General features: G+C 37.0%; 2 protein-coding genes across 7 annotated transcripts; both read left to right on the top strand.

Moving 5' to 3' along the window:
* Nucleotides 1-14,600: 14,600 nt before the first annotated feature.
* On the top strand, nucleotides 14,601-19,083 carry LOC106178726 (neuromedin U receptor homolog nmur-2-like). 6 transcript variants are annotated; one of them, XM_087009779.1, is made up of 5 exons: nucleotides 14,972-15,100; nucleotides 15,334-15,538; nucleotides 16,149-16,177; nucleotides 16,718-17,531; nucleotides 17,684-19,083. In XM_087009779.1, exons 4-5 carry the CDS (start codon nucleotides 16,754-16,756, stop codon nucleotides 18,250-18,252), a joined length of 1,347 nt encoding a protein of 448 aa, XP_086865905.1. In that variant the 5' UTR covers nucleotides 14,972-15,100; nucleotides 15,334-15,538; nucleotides 16,149-16,177; nucleotides 16,718-16,753; the 3' UTR covers nucleotides 18,253-19,083. The 6 variants fall into 6 exon arrangements, with proteins under 6 accessions (XP_086865901.1, XP_086865905.1, XP_086865902.1 ...); XM_087009776.1 differs by having other exon boundaries at nucleotides 16,130-16,177; XM_087009775.1 differs by lacking the exons at nucleotides 15,334-15,538; nucleotides 16,149-16,177 and adding an exon at nucleotides 14,601-14,690 and having other exon boundaries at nucleotides 14,974-15,100.
* A 596-nt stretch (nucleotides 19,084-19,679) lies between these two features.
* LOC147763200 (neuromedin U receptor homolog nmur-2-like) lies at nucleotides 19,680-21,882 on the top strand. The gene is made up of 2 exons (XM_087008619.1): nucleotides 19,680-21,009; nucleotides 21,177-21,882. The coding sequence occupies exons 1-2, from the start codon at nucleotides 20,232-20,234 to the stop codon at nucleotides 21,746-21,748; spliced, it is 1,350 nt and encodes a 449-aa protein (XP_086864745.1). The 5' UTR covers nucleotides 19,680-20,231; the 3' UTR covers nucleotides 21,749-21,882.
* Nucleotides 21,883-21,893: the final 11 nt, after the last annotated feature.

The following is a 21,893-nucleotide window of genomic DNA, read 5'->3' as shown; positions in this document are numbered from 1 at the left end:
GATTAGCCGACATGGCGTGACTATCGCGTAGTTCGTACTCAGCCCAGAAGACAAATCCGATGACCAATACGAACATGTCTGCCACTGCAACTCCAATAAGAAATATGCATGTAGTGTTCTTGCGTAAGGAGGGTCTGTTGAGCACGCAAATGGCACACACATTTGCTAGTAACCCCAACACGTACACCACTGGGCGGCCTATTAGACGTAAGCGAAAAGAAAGACAAATCAACCAATTTTCTGTTGCTTCACATAGACGGACATTTGTCATTGAAAGATCGTACAAGATTTCCGTGCAATTGAGATCTGTCTCGTTGGTACTAATTGCATACTCTCCATAAGTGTACGTCGTTAGGACTGGAAGTTTGGGATTGTCAAGTTCATAAATTTCACTAGTCATTGGGAATGCTGTCATTATCAATGGTTATATTTTTGCCGAGTTACACATAACGTTATGAAAATTTCTGTTACAGGTACATATACATGTTACATGTATCTGTTACATGCAGGAACTTCAGAGATTGTCCAGATGACGGCAACTCAAGTTGTGCAGAGATGTACTTCCTATGAAAGTCCATACGTACTATATTTTGCTGAGCTGTTGAAATATATTATTACCACGACATTTGTCTCTCCTATTGAATGAAATGGGTATAATGGTAATGTGTAGACGCTACGACGTAAATGCTTATATACTGTATGTCTCTCAAACTCATATATATATTTATGCCGGATATATTTATGTTTTCTACATCGAAATATCATTCATTTGCTCCCCTCTATTTGCGATGCGTAAACTTAGTGGCTGGAAGTAGCAAACCAGCTGAATCAGCTATCACAGCATTATAGTTTATGTTTGGCCACCGGTTGTTAGCAAACCCATAAATTCCATACTAAGTTATTACGTTTGATAAACCAAGGGTTATTAGGTTCTATTTGTGTAAGGGAGGTCTGTTGAGCACGCAGATGGCACACGCATTCGCTAGTAACCCCATCACGAACACCACTGGGCGGCCTATTAGACGTAAGCGAAAAGAAAGACAAATCTGTTGCTTCACACAGACGGGCATTTGTCTTTGAAAGATCGTACAAAATTTCCGTGCAATTAAGATCTGTCCCATTATTAGGAAGTGCATATTCTTCATTAGTACAGGTTGTTAGGACTAGACTAGTCATTGGCAATGCTGTCATTATCAACGAAGTTAATGCTAATATATGAAGACTATCTCAAAGTTTTTTCGCCGAGGATATATATTAGGGAGGGGTGTTATTTCACTTTTTTTAGAAAAGACAAGGTCTACCCCCCTGAATTTATGTAATGGGACATAAGAAGTGTAAAAAATTTTTTTTTGAAATTTTTACCCCCTCTAACCCCCCTGTACATACCTCCTGAAGTTAATGATATTCACAGATCTAGCGGTTTGGACGCTTGTTTGGCGTTTAAGTATAGTATGTCATATTGTGAGTAATTAAAATGCTCACAATGGATAACATATTATGTTTGCAGTATGAAGTATATGTTTCCTATATGTACATTCTATAGAAATCCTGTTATTTGTTCTTGGGAGTTGAAAGATATGAAAAACTCACATTTAAGCGACTTCTGCAATATTCCATGCATATGCTTACATACATTTATTTGCAACTGCCTATTTGTTCACCAATGAAGCCTAGTATCTTGTATGGCCATAGTTAACTATTTCTATTTTATTATTAAAAAAAAATTAGACCCCATTCCCAGAGATTAGATCTATCCAACCAGATTGACCTAACTCCCTGGGGGTTCACGCTAAATAGCTGTCAGCCGAGCGGGCACGAAAGTTAATTACCCCCTTACAGCTTGTAGTAGGCAGGACAGACATTTAAGCCGGATTATCTGACAGTTATCTAGTGAGACTCCCCACGGGGATAGATTGATCAAAAATCTATGGGAATGCGCCCTAAAACATTAATGTAATTCAGGATGCATACAAACTACCTGCATCAGGAGAACCTGGAACAATTTTTGCATTTTTTGTTAGATCCATCTGTCGAGCTGTTTACATTTGCACTGATACTCGTATATATCTGTCACCACAGTTTAGTACTTTAATTGATGTTAAGATGCTCAAATACACATTTCCTTTCTTTAAGTTGTCTGAATGAACTCATCTGTAGGTCTATGGATGCAGAAGTAAATAAATACATGATACAAACGTTATTTTTTGGTGATTATCAACACTTGCGTTTTGTTGTAAATAATAGGGAAGGGTAAATAATAACTTCTTTGGAAAACCCTAGAGGAATGGGTGTTTCCAAAGGCAAAATGGGCCAGAGAGTCCATTTCTAATGAGAAATTTGAGCTATGAGCATTATTTAGATCAATAAAAAACACCATTTTTGGATTGCATACAAAGTATGTGTAACAAATGTAGAAACAAGCAGTATGTACTGTATATACCCCAGTACCTGTATGGAATATGGTTGGCTGAATCTCCTGATTTTTTATTAACAGGTATTTGCTTTGGCAGAAATGGATGCTTAACAGATGGGACAGCTTTTTTCACAACAACCATCTAGGTTGATAAAATCACCATTTTCAAAATCACTGACAAAATGCCCTAACAAGTGTTTCATCATCAGCAATTAAATGGCCCATACTTTGTACTGTTCCTTTTCATATGTTCATATTTAGGGTTGTAAGAAATATTTTTTTATGTTACATTTGAAATGGGAGTTTGGTCACCTTGTGTGTTGGTAGTACATTGTCAAGCTTGATGGAAAAGCCAAAATCTCAGTCAAAGCAAGGAGTGATGAGATCTTAAGTTTAGTTGGATGTGAATTGTAGGGAACAATTAGAATTATCCTCACCTCAAGCAACCAGAGGGAGATTATCTTAAGATCATGAAAAATAATGGATGATATATCTTGGTTCTTCATGTATGCAGACAGGAAACACTCATTGTCATAAACTGAGACCAGCAAAGAAGTTGCCATTGCAATATCTAATGTCTGCATGTCCAAGAATATCTTTCCCCTCTTTGAGTAGAACATTTCCAACTGTATAATGTTGTATAATAATAAATTGAAGGAACTAATGAAGCTGGGTTGCAGTGTGAAATACATGGATGGAGAAAGGATGGAGAAAGGATGGATGGTACATGTATACTGTATGTATAGGATCTAGTTCAATCTAAACATGACAAAGAATGTTGATGATATAACTAAGTTACATACTTAGCAGTTTTCTTTGTCATATTGGGGTAATGTATTAAAACATTGTACTTATGATGTGGCTTTGATCATAAATATTCTTTGTCAAGTTTATATTGAACTCCTTCACCTTTATATATCATCATATATGATCTGCCACATTTAATTCTTGCACTTCACAGACAGGTACTGCTTTGCTTGTTCCCTGAATATATACTAGTAAATATCCAACATTATTCTGTTGGGCATCTCTTTTCAAAGATAGAAAAAATTTTCTGAATTAAACATTTGACAAAACATCTTCATTTCACACTCACTTGCATGTCCTCCAAGGCAACAAAATCAAGCAAGGGGTTGGCAGATGTCTTAGAATTGCTATTTTACCAAGTATCTGTAGGGCTGTGCAATATTTGGAACAGTTATTATTAAACATAAATATAATTGAAATTTATAGTTTTATTATAAGAACATAGTTTCTGGTGCTGACTTATCATTCAAAAGAGGTATTGAACCCCCCAAATCACATAAGACAAGCAACCGCCTGCATGATAAAGGGGGTAGGGGTAAATTCTGATGTGTAGGTGAAAACCCTGAGACCAAGGTGACTATTGTTTCATACCAAAAAAAAAAGGCCAATTATCAAGGATTATTTTGATGTATTAAAAATACTATTCAGATATAGCATATTCAGTGTGACATAAAATATGGGTCTGTCCTAAACGATTATGAGCACAAATGGTCTAATTTTTCGTTATTTTTTTAGCAATGATGTTGAAACTGGTTTTATCTTGATATTTGTGGATAAAAAAATACAAGAATATATTTCTCTAAGCCTTTGGTACATTAAGAAGGGCAAATACCACGAAGAAAATGCAAAAAATTGCAAAAATTGCAACAAATTAGTAATTTTCGAATATGGCAAACTTCAGAGGGTTATGTACAGGGGGGTTAAAGTGTGTCAGGAACCACAGTGGACCTATAGAAAAAAGTGTAATTAGTACTTTTTAAACTTGCATACTAGGTGTAGTATTAATTCAATCAGAGGAAGCAATTGTTTCATAAAATTCATACGTGAGAAGCCATGTTGTATAAGTAGCTTTAGATAATACTTCACACCTTGCATTTCAAATTTTTATGTCCTTTGTTTCGAAGCCAGTAATCTGTTAGAGCTTGATTACACGGAGTTATTAACAGTGACCACCAGGAAGAGAGTGGACTTGGGTATGAAGTAACCAATGAGTTTTTATGTGATTGACAGTTTAACTGATAAAGTTTAGTATAAAACCTGTAAACTTAAATCTAAGAGGAAGAGTTATATGAGATGTGAGACTGAATAGAGAGTAAGATGTAGAGAGAGGAGGAGAGAGAAGTCATACTTGTATCATGTAACTTTTAGTGTAGCAAAATATATTCTGTTGAAGTTACAACATGGAGTCGTTCCATTCTTTTCCGTGTGCAGAATTTAAGATCAGGAACCTGGGAATCTCTGTAGCAGTACAGGTAGCGTTATCCAAAGATGTGAGCCCATTGTGCCCAAACCTCTAGGGGGTTTTATTATTAAAAGTAATTTTACGTAATGTGGGAGCCCGGGGTGGTCTAAAGGGGGTTCCCCACAAGGGGTTTAAAAATTCTAAAAAAAAACTGTTATGTCTTTTAAGACCCATTACATAATTTCAGGGGGGTAGTACAAAAAGTTGGTATTATCACCTCCATATATATATATATATATATATATATATATATATATGCCCCCCCACCCCTTTTGCAGTGCGTAAACTCGATGCCTGTCATTGCTGATGGAGTTTAAACAAACTAGCCTGGAGGACGCCGGGAAGTATCTTGATCAACTGCCACAACACGATCGTTTACTTTTTTGTCACCGGGGATTAGCAAGCAAATCAATTTTATACTAAGGTGTTCCAATTTATAAACCTTACATAGAACAATAAAACCCCATTAAGGTTTATTAATAGTTTATTAATACCTGCAGTACAGGTAGCGTTATCCAAAGATGTGAGCCCATTGTGCCCAAACCTCTAGGGGGTTTTATTATTAAAAGTAATTTTACGTAATGTGGGAGCCCGGGGTGGTCTAAAGGGGGTTCCCCACAAGGGGTTTAAAAATTCTAAAAAAAAACTGTTATGTCTTTTAAGACCCATTACATAATTTCAGGGGGGTAGTACAAAAAGTTGGTATTATCACCTCCATATATATATATATATATATATATATATATATATATATATATATATATATATATATATATATGCCCCCCCACCCCTTTTGCAGTGCGTAAACTCGATGCCTGTCATTGCTGATGGAGTTTAAACAAACTAGCCTGGAGGACGCCGGGAAGTATCTTGATCAACTGCCACAACACGATCGTTTACTTTTTTGTCACCGGGGATTAGCAAGCAAATCAATTTTATACTAAGGTGTTCCAATTTATAAACCTTACATAGAACAATAAAACCCCATTAAGGTTTATTAATAAAACACAACACCATTCTCTCTTTGCAAGTGTTGTTTTACCAGCATTAATTATACATTGGAAACATGACCAAAGGGGTTTCTGGGCACAAGCTGTGGTTACCTATTTTTTCAAGATACGGTGCCCTCTATAAATCTCTGACCAAAAATCAAAAGCATTTTTGTCATTGTTATTCCATTGTAGTTATTTCCTATACATTATATATAAACCCCAAAATGAGACAATAGAAATTATTAAACATTTTTTTCATAGAAAAGAAAATTTAAATGCTTTTTTCATTGCATTTTTACTGGTTTTTTAATAAATAGGAGATGCATCCGTTTCAAATTGTTGAACGGTTTCCCTAGAAACAGCTTCAATGTTAACCAGTGAACTGATGAGTGGATGGTTCCACTATACACAATGATTTGATAATTTTAAGGTTTTCTTTGTCATTGATATTTGGTTGCTGTCTTTAACATACATTATATATACAGGTTATGTTTATTCGATGTTTCACTCGTTATCGCTTTTAATTTTCTCTTGATTACATGTTTGAGACACTACAGTGGCATGTTTTAAACTTTCACTTCGCACGGAAAATCACTCAATAGCATTCATGGCAACTTCACTACAAATGCATTAGCTGTCTACAACTACTTTGGTTAAAACGTCAATAACGGTGCATATTATGTTCTTACATTTTTTCAACTTTATTTTTCAAAAGAATTGATCAAATATTGCAATTAATAGCAAGATTATGCTTCGTGAGAGACAATTTGAAATAAGAGCGAATGATGTAATACTTTTAGGACAAATTATGCCTTCATTGATAACCGCTTTCACTGTGAAATATGAATTTCATACCAACAGTTCTTATCCTTAAAACAGCTGGTTAGGCCTCTATGATACTGAGCCTTTGTGAGGAAACATCATACCTTAACATTCTACAATATATCATGTTTAAAATGGGCTTACACAAGAATACTGAGCACAGTATCCTCTTGTTAAAAAATGTTAAAAAGTACAGTGTCCTTAAGCTTGTTAAAAATCGTGTTAAGCAGCAGGTCCTTAACATTATGAGTGTTATATTACATGTGTGTGGAGAAAACATGTTCTGGTGATTCAACATCATCAGTTGTGGAGCAGACAGCGGTAACCCGCGACATACTTAAACTTTGTATGACACCCGTACAATCCTTCGTGCTATCGTTATCAAGAGTACTCGTCTGAGTGAGACTGCTCTCGTATCTGACCAATTTGCTCGATTTAAAAACACCTGGACCAATACTTTCGTCATTACTGTCTTCAAATCTGGAGCTTACATAGAACAATAAAACCCCATTAAGTTTTATTAATAAAACATGACATCATTGTCTCTTTTTAAGTGTTGTTTTACCATCATTAATTATACATTGCAAACATGATGAAAGGGGTTACTGCATTGGCACAAGCTATGGCTACCTTTTTCGTCAAGAAGCGACGGAAGATCCAACAAATAATTGGGTTGTTCCTCCTGGAGGTGTTCTATTGATCTACCAGGAACATAAAAAGTTTCATCAAACAGATCCGGCTGGTAAAATGTACAAAAAAAAATCCTGATGGGTATACGTACATACTAGACTATTAATTTCATAATTCTACACACTTTTCATTTGTCTGTTGCATTGAAATTGAATAAAATAAAATGAGTTGGCGTCTCTATTGTGCATTGCATTAGTCAAATGGAATTAACTGATTTTGCAAATCCTGTGTTAATGTTCTTCTCATTCAAACGATACGAGCCAATTAGAGAACTACTTATTACTTTCCATATTGCATACCGTACCTTGAGTGACTGTCATTCTTTAAGGTATGCAAGCCAAGGGCATTGGAGGCCAGTATAACTTGGTCACTTTCAGTCTGCCAACTTCAACACACGAATTGGAGGCTAACAGAGAATTCTGCGAGGCAAATGTGTCGCGTCCTCAAACTGCATATCAAGGATCTTAGCGCGGTAAACAAATTCGTCGAAGCTGAAACATTCGGAAATCAAACTTGAGCGAGGTATTCATATTTACAAAGCCTTCCCTGCGAATCTGATGAATACCTTCAATGTGCAACAGAAATAAGAGCTTTACAAACATTACAAGCAATCAAACTTAGTATGCAAATTAATTGTGGTCAAACACATCCCAATATCGAACTTTATCGAGGTGTTTATATGAAAAAACCTTCATTGCGAACTTAATGAAATTTATATATGTAGAAATGACGCTCTAAGCAGAGGTCCCGGCTGCTTGTGAGATGACCACTGCCTAACGCGCCTTTTCTACAAGATTTTCCATTTGCAGTCCTGATCGAGTGAGCAATAAGCTTTTGCCACTGTCATCTGAAATGCGTGGAGACGGAAGACCTACCTGTATGAAGTAAAAGACTTGGAATTGCCAGATGTGTGAAGGCATAAGGATTTATCCGGTGTAGAAATAATTTGATTCCATCTGGTATCAAATCATCGAGGTCCAGCAAGAATTTATGCATGGGATTGACGATATTTCTCAGTCGAGTCTAGTAGAGAGGACCATAGCAACACATACAGCCCTGCTTCCGTATCTATTTGTTCTACTTTTTACAAGTCACGGGGAATCATGGAGGATTAGAGATAAGGATTTCAACGAAGTTTACTCGTGGAAGAATAAAAGACCCCTCTTTAACAAATATATGAAACCATCATGGTGGTATTAACCAGTTGTAATGAAATACATGTGAACTTATTCAATCAGTGTCGACTACACATAATGTGTAGAATTCAGGAACACATTATTTGAAAGTATCTTTTCAGTTTATCAAAGCTTCAGTTCTATAACCAGAACAAATTTTACATGTTCAACAGAAAAAATGATGACAGATAGCGTAAAAACTGGCCTTAAAACATACACTATACAAAAAAAAAAAAAAAAAAAAAATAATAATAATAATAATAATAATAATAATTAATCACTTCAATTTCAGTCGATCTGGAAATGGCAATAATATAATTTGCTGCAAGACCTAAGTCAGTGAAGCCGTTGATCCTGATGCGACAGTTGGGACTAAAAGGAACAACCATTGTAGCATTTTTACACACTCTTCCTTGTTTCAAGAACCATCCAGAGGTATGGGTGACGGATAGAGGCGGTGGAGTAACTTGGCCCAACAAAAAGCTTTGTGGTCCTATTTCATACTCCCTATTCGCACCTGCAGCCGACATAGAAAAATGATGGCTGAAAAGAACGATAAAACCAGAAACAGTTTTGAAAATATTGCGATGAAATTGGAGCAGTTGAGAAAGATGACGTTTTAAATAAATGCTGAAAATTTAACGACTCTTGCTCTCTATAGGCACACCGATATAGGCACACCGAAAAATTGAAATTTTAAGTATAAAGTGCCATGGCGGCTTATGTAGCTTCTGACAAGTGCCAGTGTCTGGCAGTAACGGCACCTGTCAATATGTTGTTTTCTTGATGATAATATTAAAAATGCTTCACGAAGCGAAATTTAAATTTTACAGCTTGTATACTTTTGAAGTTATTGAACCTTGAAATATGTAACAGACTTTAAATAAGTTAGAAATTACCATTCATTGTCTATATATTTTCTAAATGTTTGTTACAGTAAATTGCATTTTTTACATGTCACAGTTTATTTCATCTTTTATCGTTTATTACAGTCCAGACTGTTAGCTTTGCAGCGTCCACAATGCCGGAGAAAACCTTTGGCTCTGCTAGCGTATTTAGTGTTATAAATTGTATATCTTCTCTGAAATAAAGAAACACCACTACGAACTATTAACGTTTTTCTTTCCAGTCCCCCGATAATCATGGAGGCGTGAAGCAATAGTCGACAACCTATTCCATTAAACATTTGTTTCCTCTGAATAGCAAATGCGACTGGGTGAGTGTGCAACCATGTGAACAGTCTAGAAACTATTGAAAGTTTATTGTTCGTCCCAACGGTGGCGGCGAGCTTGTGAATTTTTAATTGGGCAGACTCTGGGAGATCACAAAGCAATCTGTCAAATGTGCAAAAAGTGTGTGGGAGATGCATACATAATGAAAATATATAAGAAAGCAAAGTTTTCCAACAGTTTTTGCATTTATGTGCACCTTAGGGGCGGGTGGTAAACACGCATCCCTAATGTTTCCAAAACCGGTCCACTGTACGACTTCACCTAACAATTTTAACGTGATCGCAAGCTCCCTTTTTTGCGAGGTTCTGTAAAGTTTTGTCTTTGAAACTATGACTTCAATATCGGTCTTCACGAAACACGGACCTTAACACTTCCTTGGCAAATGCTTGTTTATTTTTGCCAAAAAATGTACATACAGGGTCTCATTTTCGTTTTAAACTGTATACCGGTATCCTGATTTCTAGTTTGTGGAATAGTTAAAGCTATTAACGCGCAGCCATTCTCATTTACTTATTTGATCGACGTATAGACATTTGTTTACACATTCTTGGTGGAGGTATGTGATCTCTGAGTGCATTTCTAGTTACTATTATTTTAAAAAAATTAAAATACTATTTTTATTGTTGTTATTTAAGGCATATTTTCCTTACTGAAACGGTATATTATGGATAAACATTCTTAGCGTTGCTTTGAACGACTTTCAAGAAGCTGATGGATTTAATATCTTGAGTAAAGAATGACTCATTTATGTTTTAGTGACCAATTTCCAAAGTTGTTTGGGCTGCTTTTATCACTCTCTTTTAGTGAATGAACAAACCAACTTTTAGTTACAAAAGTAGACATATTCTTATTATTACCATTGCCATGTGACAATTGCTTATTATTACTTCTTCACAAATGAGCAAAATCAACAGAGCACTAAATAAAAGATGGATAAATGCACCATGGAATACACCAACGTCATTTCCAGAAATCAGATTGTTCTAACATTTTACAAGATGTGACGCTTACATTTGATTACACAAGAGTATTGCGCACAGTATCCTCAATGTAAAAGTAAAGCTACAGCTCCGTAGCACAAATGCGCATTTGCACCCCCACCTTTAATAATTACATATTTCTTTTTAGTTAATTTTAATCGTGTCACTATAATATATAAGCCTTATCGCATAATTATTTTTTAAATTCCATTACAAAACATACCGGTGACTCCCTTCGCCACATAAGTTTCATGTAATTATTAAACAGAACAAAAAATGTCCCTATTTCTGTAGTATTATAAAGAGTGTTATATTACATGTGTGTGGAAAACACGGTTTCAGATAGACCAGCATTGTCAGCTGTGGGGCAGTTAGCGGTAACCTGTGAAACACTTAACCTTTGTACGTCACCCGTAGTATCCTGTGTGGTGGCGTTACGAAGAGCACTTAAATTGTCTTAGTGCTTGTGCATGCAAATGCAATACACATGTTGGGTTCAAAAACACCTGGATCAAAACTTTCGTCATTGCTGTTTTCGAATCAGGAGCAAGATTGTTCCTGTGTTTTTGTGATTCGAATGACCATGATCCCCCGTGGAATTTATTATATATTTCTATGAGTTGCTTACAGAATACTTATTGTGAAATATGAATCTTATACGAACAGTCGACATCCTTTTTTGTTAAAACAACTGGTTGGGCATACTTGTTACTGTGCCCTTGTGAGGAAACATCATGGTTTAACAAACTACAATGTCATGTTTAAAATGGGATTACACAAGGATATTGAGCACAGTATGCTCATGTTAAAAATCCATGTTAAGCACAAGGCCCGTAGCATTATGAGCGTTATATTACATGTGTGTGGATGACACGTTTTCTAATGTTTCAGCGTCATCAGCTGGGGAGCAGTCAGCGGTAACCTGTGACATACTTAAACTTTGTATGACACCCGTACAATCCTTCGTGTTGGCGTTATCAAGAATGCTCCCGTATCTGACCATCTTCCTGGGTTCAAAAACACCTGGATCGAAACTTTCGTCATTGCTGTCTTCGAATCTGGAGCTAGATTGTTCCTGTGCTATGTGATTCAAATGACCATTATCCCCTGTGTTTGCCGGAATGGCGGTTTTGCGTTGACAGCCAAATCGTCCTAGAACAATTCTTATTGTATCTTTTAGTTCCTGGCGGTAACGCTGTCCGCTAAGACAATACAGAAAGAAATTTGAGGCATGGTTCAGGTAGAATAATAAAATAAAAATAGAATAGAAAATGGTGTATGTCGCACGTGCATCAATATCATCAATATCACTTATGTTTACTATTCCTATTTGAATGAAATTCAAACCTGATACCATGGTCAAAAATGCAAAAGTCACAAGTAGTAACATTTTGGTTATTTGTCCTTGAGAATGGCTCGGTTTATTATTGCAGTGACGAATGTATTTTAGTTTTTTCTCTCTTTTTCGTATTGACCTTATGATAAATCCGTTAATAACAGGAAGGCTAAGAAGAGGCACAATCCAGTATAAAGCAAGTGAGATCCATCTGTTGACGTATGCAAAGAAGTACGTCACGCCGTCAGTATGGTTGACAAGTAAATCCACGCTGTCGTGATAGGTATTCCAGCAAATGTCAAAACCGCAAATAGAAAAGTACATATCGGCAAAGAAAATATGACCGTTAATCGCAATAGCAACACCACTGACAAGTAGAACGGCTATCTTCGCAGTACAAGGGTTGGAATATAGTGACCAACGAAGCGGGTAACGGATTTTCATTAATCTCTCTGCACTCATTATCACTAATAAGAGTGCACTTATTTCGGGGGCAGTATAAACTGTAAATAAAGTTAATTTACATACGTAAGGATTAGCCGACATGGCGTGACTATCACGTAGTTCGTACTCGGCCCAGAAGAGGAATCCGGTGACCAATACGAACATGTCTGCCACTGCAACTCCAATAAGAAATATGCATGTAGTGTTCTTACGTAAGGAGGGTCTGGTGAGCACACAAATGGCACATGCATTTGCTAGTAATCCCAACACGTACACCACTGGGCGGCCTATCAAACGTAAGCGAAATGAAAGACAAATCAACCAATTTCCTGTTGCTTCACATAGACGGACATTTGTCATTGAAAGATCGTACAAGATTTCCGTGCAATTGAGATCTGTCTCGTTGGTACTAATTGCATACTCTCCATAAGTGTACGTCATTAGGACTGGAAGGTTGGGATTGTCAAGTTCATAAATTTCACTAGTCATTGGGAATGCTGTCATTATCACTGGTTATATTTTTGCCGAGTTACACATAACGCTATGATAGTTTCTGTTACAGGTACATATACATGTTACATGTATCTGTTACATGCAGGAACTTCAGAGATTGTCCAGATGACGGCAACTCAAGTTGTGCAGAGATGTACTTCCTATGAAAGTCCATACGTGCTATATTTTGCTGAGCTGTTGAAATATATTATTACCACGACATTTGTCTCTCCTATTGAATGAACTGGGTATAATGGTAATGTGTAGATGCTACGACGTAAATGCTTATATACTGTATGTCTCTTAAACCCATATATATTTATGCCGAATATATATATGTTTTGTACATCGAAATATCATTCATTTGCTCCCCTCTATTTGCGATGCGTAAACTTAGTGGCTGGAAGTTTCAAACCAGCTGAATCAGCTATCACAGCATTATAGTTTATTTTTGGCCACCGGTTGTTAGCAAACCCATAAATTCCATACTTAGTTATTACAGTTGATTAACCAAAGGGTTATTAGGTTCTATTTGTGTTTGTTGTCAGGAAGCGGCAGACCCACCAAATAATTGAGTAGTACGGCTCCTGTCCTATTGATCTACCAGGAACGTAAACGGTTTCATACACAGTAGTTTTCATTAACCAATTTGAGATGGTAAAATGTACAGAGATAAATCATGATACCTATTCATTCGTACTAGACTATCTTTTCCATAAGTCCTCGAATTAATCAATTATATATTGTGTTGGAATAGACCTCAACAGTCTACAGTCACTACTTCACAAGGCGAGGGGTATCATGGAGGATTAGAGAAGCAGACGTTCAATTGATGATAACTTCAATGTTGACAATGTTTACCCGTGGATAAATTAAAGAGAAGTCTCTGACATAAAAAAGAACATGGTGATAACCAGTAGTTATGAAGTTCATGTGAACTTATTCACTGAAACCCTCTGTGTTGACAACATATAAGGTATAAAATTCAGGCACTAATTATTTGGCCTTAGCTTTTCAGTTGAATAAAACCTAATTTCCATAAACAACAAACATTTCACATGTTTAGCTGAAATCTTGACAGAGATCACAAAACCTGGCCTTAAAATCACAGCATATAAAAATATTTATAAAATCATCTTAATGTTGGTGAGGATCACATTCGATCTGATAAATGATAATAACATAATTTGCTGCAAATTATAAAATGCCTGCAGAAATGACAACCAAAATTATTTGTACATCATTTTATCATAATGTCACAAACTCCGACTGTTGAAACTCCGACTTAGGAATCAAAGTGACTAGAAGTGTCTCCTCTTTCAGCACCGCTACTAAGCAACATATTTGGCAGTGAATATACGGAGCCCTCTTCTTCCACTGTTAAGCCGTCTTCTGCGTTGAATAACTTGATATTCAGCTTGATTCACTAACAGAAATCTCTTTGTGCTTGGGAACTGCGTTTTGAAACGATAAGTCTTCATAGGACGTTGTCAACATGACACAGGCAGTCCTTAGTCAGTGAGGTCGCAGAGCAGGATGCGACAGGTGAGACAAACTGGAGAACCATTGTAGCATTTTTACAGTTTTTTTTTCGCTTCTTTGTGTCAAGAATCGTCACTAGGCGTAGTGACAAATAAGGGTGGTGCACATACATGTGGTCCCGTAGATCTACAATAAATGATTTTAGGGAAATGCAGTCTGAGACAGGTCAAAAATATGAATATGTGCTTGTAAATGCGATCTGACACACACCTTGAAAACGGGTAGTGTGGTCCGATATACCGGTTAATTCAGGATCCTTAGGTGCCGAGACTGGTAGTTGGGTAGGCCTGGCACAATTTAAAGGTAAGGAAGAATCTTGTTGTATAATCTTCTTTGTAACAAGCACCGATAATGTACAATCTATAATCGCTCATGTTTTTTACGGAGTCGGCTTTATAGCCGTACCTGCATATTTGTTGGTTAGTAAGTTGACAGTTTAAACCATGGCCTCCTTTACAAATTAACTGCTTCGATAAAAAAATGTTAAGTGTCAAAAAAAATGTTAAGGGTCAAATTCAGGAAAAAAGCAAGAAAGAGCATGTACATGTGTTATCTCGTACACCCTTCTATTAACGGTGAAATTCAGGGATTGCAGAAGAAGGGGGGGGTGCGGCCAAGTCTTAACATCCGGAAATAAGAAAAAGAAGCCAATTGTGCGAACGCATATGAACCAGTTTACGGGTCATAACTGTGACGATGGAAGTTATCTGAAGGTAAAATTGATATAAGTAGGCTTTAATTTCATATATTATCATTGCACATGTATACCTTTGCTATCATTACCCAACATTATTACCAATTACTAACAGCACTTAATGCGTAAAGCAATTAAGGGGGGACTGTTACTTTCACTTTCGCTACAAATTTCTCGTTAGTTCACTTTACAACAGGTAAAAACAACACGTGATGTATTACGCACACTTGTTCTATTTTTACTTACATCTAGGCCTAATCAGGGACTTTCAGAGCACGTATCACTGAAGTCATCTGGAAATAACGTCGCAGTGCTGCAAAGGCCACTAATATTTTTTCTCGGTGGTGGTGGTGGTGGTGGTGAGGATAACAGTTGAAGGCCTACAATACGCGTGTTAGCATTTTATTTGTAAAATCTGTGGTACCCCTTGCGGTGCGGTGGTATTGATGCATTACAGGTAAGGAATAATATTGTCGTATAATCTCCTTTGTAACAAGCACCGACAATTTACAAGATTTAATCGCTCATTTAGTTCACTGAATTGGCTAGACGCGTCTGCACATTTGTTGGTCAATACCAAGTTTATACCATGGCCTCGTTCACAACTGCTTTGATAAAAATAGTTCAGTGTCAATTCGGGAGAGAGGTAAAGACGAGCATGAATGCAAACCCCACGGTGTAGCCCAATTAGCGGTGAAATTTAGGATTGCAGCAGAAGGGAGCGCTGCAGCCAAGTCTTTAAGTCCAGAATAAGAAAAACAAATCAAGTGTGTAAACGCATATGAAAACATTTACGGGCGTAACTGGGATGATGAAAATAAGGTAAAATTGATATTGATATAGGTTTCAATTTCATATATATATTATTGCACATGTAGTATACCTTTGCCATCATTACCAACGTTATAACCTATTACGAACATCATTTATTGCTTTAAGCAATTAAGGCGGGAAATAGGTACTTTCACTTTCGCCACAAATTCCTCATTTGTTTACTTTACAACAGGTAAAATATCACGTGATGTATTACTCATAGTTCTATTTTTAGTTCCATCATTCGTATCCAGGGCACATATAACCGTAGTCATCTGTGAAGGTACGTGACACCTGGAAATAACGTTGTCAGTGCTGCATTGGGCGAGAAATATTTTTTGGAGGTGGTTGGGTGGTGGGGTTGTGGGGTGTGTTGGGGGCAATAGTTGAAGGCCTAACAATAAGCATGTTTGCATATTATTTGTAAAATATTTAGTACTGATCAATATGCTGACTGATGGAGAAAGGTAAAGGTTGAACTTTTAGAGAGGTCCCCCTAAAAAATTACCTCCTCCCGGCTGTGCGTTGTTGATCGCACTGACAGCATTAGGTGACACGCCTGACCTCGTCAATAATAGCATTTTATTGCACCTTCATGTTTGATAAATATGAAGTAACCACCGATTGCAAAAAAATAATTATATTATAAATAAATGAATACACAAAAATTAAAAAAAAAAATGAATAGGTAAAAAAAAAAAAAAAAAAAAAATATATATATATATATATATATATATATATATATATATATATATATATATATATATATATATATATATATATATTACGAACATTACCATCATAATAATCTTATTATTTTCAGTTTGAAGCCAGGTGTGAAACCAATGGTTCATCAACAATGGATAGAGTGCTAGTGACAATAATAATAAACAAGATGCTGTCTTTGTCGCTCGCCGCCAATGCTTTTCCGGACCCAGAAGGAGAAATGTCGGTTTATATAGAGGACGTCGGTGACCCAGGGTACAGGATAGGGGATTCTCGGTGGTATCCTATAGGAAACGGCTCTCACGCCAACAGGTGCGGAGAAATCCTATTCAACCAGGCGGTCACAAACTCTCGTCTTCACATAGACTATCTCCCCAACAACACGTTGGTCGCGGCTGCAGACTATATGCGTGTTATAGGGCGACCGACAATATACTTCGTGGGCTTGTTCTTCAACGTACTTGGTATGTGTGTCCTGTTGAGGAGGGAATTACGCAGAGTGGCCACCTGTAATATCATGACAGCTTTGGCTGTCGCTGACTGCTGTATCTTGATCAACGGCTTCTTCTTCTGGATCGAGTACGAGCTCCTTTACCCAGGGATGACAGCCAGTAGAGGGCTCTGTGGCCTGACTGTATTCACGGTGTATTTCGCGCCCGAAATGAGTGCGTGTATGATAATATTGATGAGCGGGGAGAGACTCCTCAGACATATAAACACGCCAAAACACGAGGTGATATTTTCAACTAAGAAAACTCGGATTTACATTGTTGCGATCGTGGTCTTCCTCCTCATTTTGAACATTCCTATCCCTTTATTTGATATATATTTCTATGAGTGTGGGCGGCAGATATGTTGGAATATCTTCCACGATTCCCCAGAACTCCTGGAAATACACAATCACAATGCAGGTAAGCTAACTATAGCGAAACATTAACCCAGCGTACAGCATCAGCCAGTATATATAAATAAGATCCAAGGTCGCGTTTAATTTAAATAAGGAGACTTACTGATTTCTTTCTAGGATAATGATAAGCTATAGACAAAATGTTCAATTTTTCAGCTGAGGAAGGGGATTACTACTCGGTATACAGATGGGTGGCTCTAGTGATATACTGGATCATCCCTTTAGTCGGCTTGCCAGTCATTAACGCCAGGCTTATATATGCCATCTGGAAAGATAATAAGAAGAAGGGGTCGCAAGTACTGGAGTCCACCATACCAACCCCAGGCTCCGGGTTACATAGAGACTGGCTAGTCGAAGAACAGAAGAGCGTCACTAGAATGCTCATCTCCGTCACGGTGGCATACTGGATCATGACAACGGGGTTCAACTTGATTCAAGCAGATATAATAGATATATATCGAAATACTACCGATTACGAAAGAGCAAAGTTTTCTATGATTTACACAGTTTTCATACTACTATTTTACATGAATCATGCCTCGAATTTCTTTCTTTACTGCTTGAGTGCCCGCCCATACAGGGAAGAATTAAAAGCAATGTGGGTTGATATTAAGGAATGCATTTACACAAAAAGAGAGACAGAAGGAGCTAGAAGGTCACACGTGCTCGGCCGCGCCTCATCGTATGGCAGCTTAAATCAACTCGTCGGAAATCAGGAAGTGTGACAAACATTGTATAAAGCCTTCGTAACTTTCACTTGCTCTTATTGAACGAAAACGAAATTATGCGGAATAAATTTTTATTAGCTAGGTCATATTCCTATTCAAAGTTAGTATTTAATTGTTTCACTTCTAATTGGACCTCGATTATGTACTCTTTACACAGAAGTTAGAACAATCTATATATATATATATATAATTTCTTTCTGGTATAACATGCATTGTTATAATATGGAGGTATTTCTTCACTTTCATAATATTATCCTATAAATATAGTAAGAATGTGAAATTGGTTATATATTTGTACAGATATTGGTCACACGTTACTCATAGCACTTTATTATCTTATTTCCATACGCATAGATGACAAGTACACAGGTCTGTATAGGTTTGTGTATGCATACTTCTATATCCACAGATGCATTTCGTTAAGAATTTACCTTTTTGACGGTCATCCATTTACAGAACTAACTTGACATCCTCTGTAATGTCAGGAATATCAGGTTTATCAAAGCGGACATCTGTAATAGATATAAAAAAGTATAGTCCAGACTTTTTATATTAACATTTTTAGATAATGTGTTCATGTTCTTGTAAATTAAAAAGTGGAGGCACTTTTCTATGTAGGAATAAACAAACTTTCTGCTTTGGCCACTTAAAATGTTATCATGCAACAAAACATTTTCATTTATTTTGAATAAGCTGTCTTTCTATGAATTTGTAATTATATCAGCTAAATTTGATATGTTTATGTTGCATTACATAAATAATATGATAAAAAATAAAGGTTTACTGTAAAACAAACAGATCATTTTCTGTTTGATTGTTTTATGTTTCCAAGATCTTTTAGCAAAGCTTTGGAATACTTTTTCAAGAAACAGTTGTAATCACCAAGTTCCTTACACTAATGGTCTTTAAGGAGATAACATAAATAACACTTGATAGAAAGGCAGTATGTTTCCTTGACAACGAACTGCTTTTAACCAGTTGAAGCTCCAAAGTTAATGGTTCAATCAAGTTGTCCTACTTTTCTATTTTGGCAGCATTCTGTATTTCTTGTATTTCACTCATACTTGTTCTATTTTATTCACATCATTATTGACTTCGGAGTACGTATCACTGAAGTCATCCGTGAAGACGGCGCCTACGTAGTCAGTGCCGCAAAGGCTGAGAATTGTTTTCGGTAGTGGTAGGGGTGGCAATAGCTGAAGACCCACAATACACGTTATCATGTAATTTGTAAAATATGTGGTATTCGTCAATATGCTGACAGAAGGACTTTTGATCGCCAGGAAGAAAGGAAAAGGCTGACATTTAAAGAGGTACCCCGAAGAAATCCCCACTCCCCTCGGCATGCGTTGTTGATCAACAATCGCAGTAACAGCATCAGGCTATCAATATATATATATATATATATATATATATATATATATGCCTGACCTCGTCAATAACAACATTTTCATTGCACCCTCATAAATACCAATGTCTGATAAATATGAAGCAAGCACCGACTGAAAAAAAGATTAAATGATTGGTCGGGTATATCAGTGTTAAAACAATACATATCATTTATGATGGACTCTCTATCGGCTAATATTTTATGGTGCATATATACGTCTTCCTGGGTTGAAAATTCGAAGTATTTCATCAATTTGTAAGGTCACTTGAGTAGTTATGGAATATGCCATAAGGAATTTCACGTTACTGTTAGTGTTGTTCTAAATTCAACACTTGATTTCCATCAGTAATGCCTACATTTCAGATCAATGATTAATAATCATTCAGTGATCATTAAAAGAACATGAGTCACTGCGCCGGCTCTACATATTATTATTTTTATCACATTATCAATATATGTTATATTCTTATCAGTGCTGTTGTATTTATCATTTTTGTCACGAGCATTACTATCAATATACTTTTATTATATTTATTTTTAAACCCGAGCCATTGTTTCCAGCTGTGAAATCAATGATTCATCAACAATGGATAGAGTGCTTGTGACAATTATAATTAAACAGATGCTGTCTTGGGCGCTCGCCGCCAATGCTTTCCAGGACTCAGAAGGAGAAATGTCCATTTATATGGAGGACGTCGGTGACTCAGAGTACGCAATGGGTTATTCTTGGTGGTATCCCACAGGAAACGGCTCTCACGCCAACAAGTGCGAAGAAATTCTGTTCAACCAGGCCGTCACGACCGCCAGGCTCCGCATCGACTATCTCCCCAACAACACCTTGGTCGCGGCTGCAGACTATATGCGTCTTATAGGGCGGCCGATAATCTACTTCGTGGGTTTGTTCTTCAATGTGCTTTGTGTTTGTGTCTTGCTGAGGCGGGAATTACGTAGAGTGACCACCTGTAACATCATGATAGCTTTGGCTGTAGCTGACTGCTGTACCTTAATCGACGGCTTCTCCTACTGGGTCGAGTACGAGCTCCTTTATCCAGCGATGACAGCCAGTAAAGGGCTCTGTGGGCTGACTGTATTCACGGTGTATTTCGCGCCTGAAATGAGTGCGTGTATGATAATGTTGATGAGTGGGGAGAGACTCCTGAGACATATTAACACGCCAAAACACGAGGTGATTTTTTCAATTAAGAAGACTCGGATTTACATCGTTGCGATCGTGGTTTTCCTCCTCATTTTGAACATCCCTATCCCTTTATTTGATATTTATTTCTACGAGTGTGGGCGGCAGATATGCTGGAATATCTACCACGATTCCCCAGAACTCCTGACAATACACAGTAAGGATGCAGGTAAGCTTGCTACAGTGAAATATTAATCAAGCGTACAACATTAGCCAGTATATCATTAAGATTCGTTGTTGCACTTAAATTGATGCACTATTATTTAGAGGACTTCTTTTTTTTTAGGTTATAATGATAGGCTAAACAAAATGTGTACAGTGTAATTTGCTTTTCAGGCGACGTAGGGAATTACTATTCCACATACAAATGGGTGGCTCTAGTGATATATTGGATCATCCCTTTTGTCGGCTTGCCAATCATTAACATCTGGCTAGTTTGTGCCGTCTGGAAAGATAATGAGAGGAACGGATCGCAAGTACCGAAGACCACAATACCAATCCCAGGCTGCAGGTTACATAGAGAGGGACAGGTCGAAGAACAGAGGAGTGTTACCAGAATGCTCATCTCCGTCACGGTGGCGTATTGGATCATGACAACGGGATTCAACATGATCCAAGCTGATATTATCAAAATATATGGAACTACTACCGATTACGAGAGAGCAAAGTTTTCTATGATTTACTCAGTTTTCATACTATTATTTTACATGAATCATGCCTCGAATTTCTTTCTTTACTGCTTGATTGCCCGCCCATACAGGGAAGAATTAAAAGCAATGTGGATTGAAACCAAGGAATTAATTTACACAAAAATTTGGATAAAGATAAAGGGAGGTAGAAGGTCCCACGTGCGCAGCCACGTCTCTTATGGCAGCATAACTCAACCCAATGGCAATCAGGAAGTGTGACGTACCTGGGATTTTGCGTACGTAACTTTCACTTTCATTCCCTTATTGTAACATAAACGACATTCTGCAGAATTAAATTTTTATTAGCTAGTTCGTATTCCCATTCAAAGACTCGTTCCAAAAACCAGTTGCGTTCAATATACTA

The sequence above is a fragment of the Lingula anatina genome, chromosome 3 (assembly GCF_051362555.1).
Source record: "Lingula anatina isolate TDL-2025a chromosome 3, LinAna3.0, whole genome shotgun sequence".
Lineage (NCBI taxonomy): Eukaryota > Metazoa > Brachiopoda > Lingulata > Lingulida > Lingulidae > Lingula > Lingula anatina.
The sequence above is the reverse complement of the archived record's forward strand: the minus strand, read 5'-3'. Positions and strand labels throughout refer to the sequence as shown.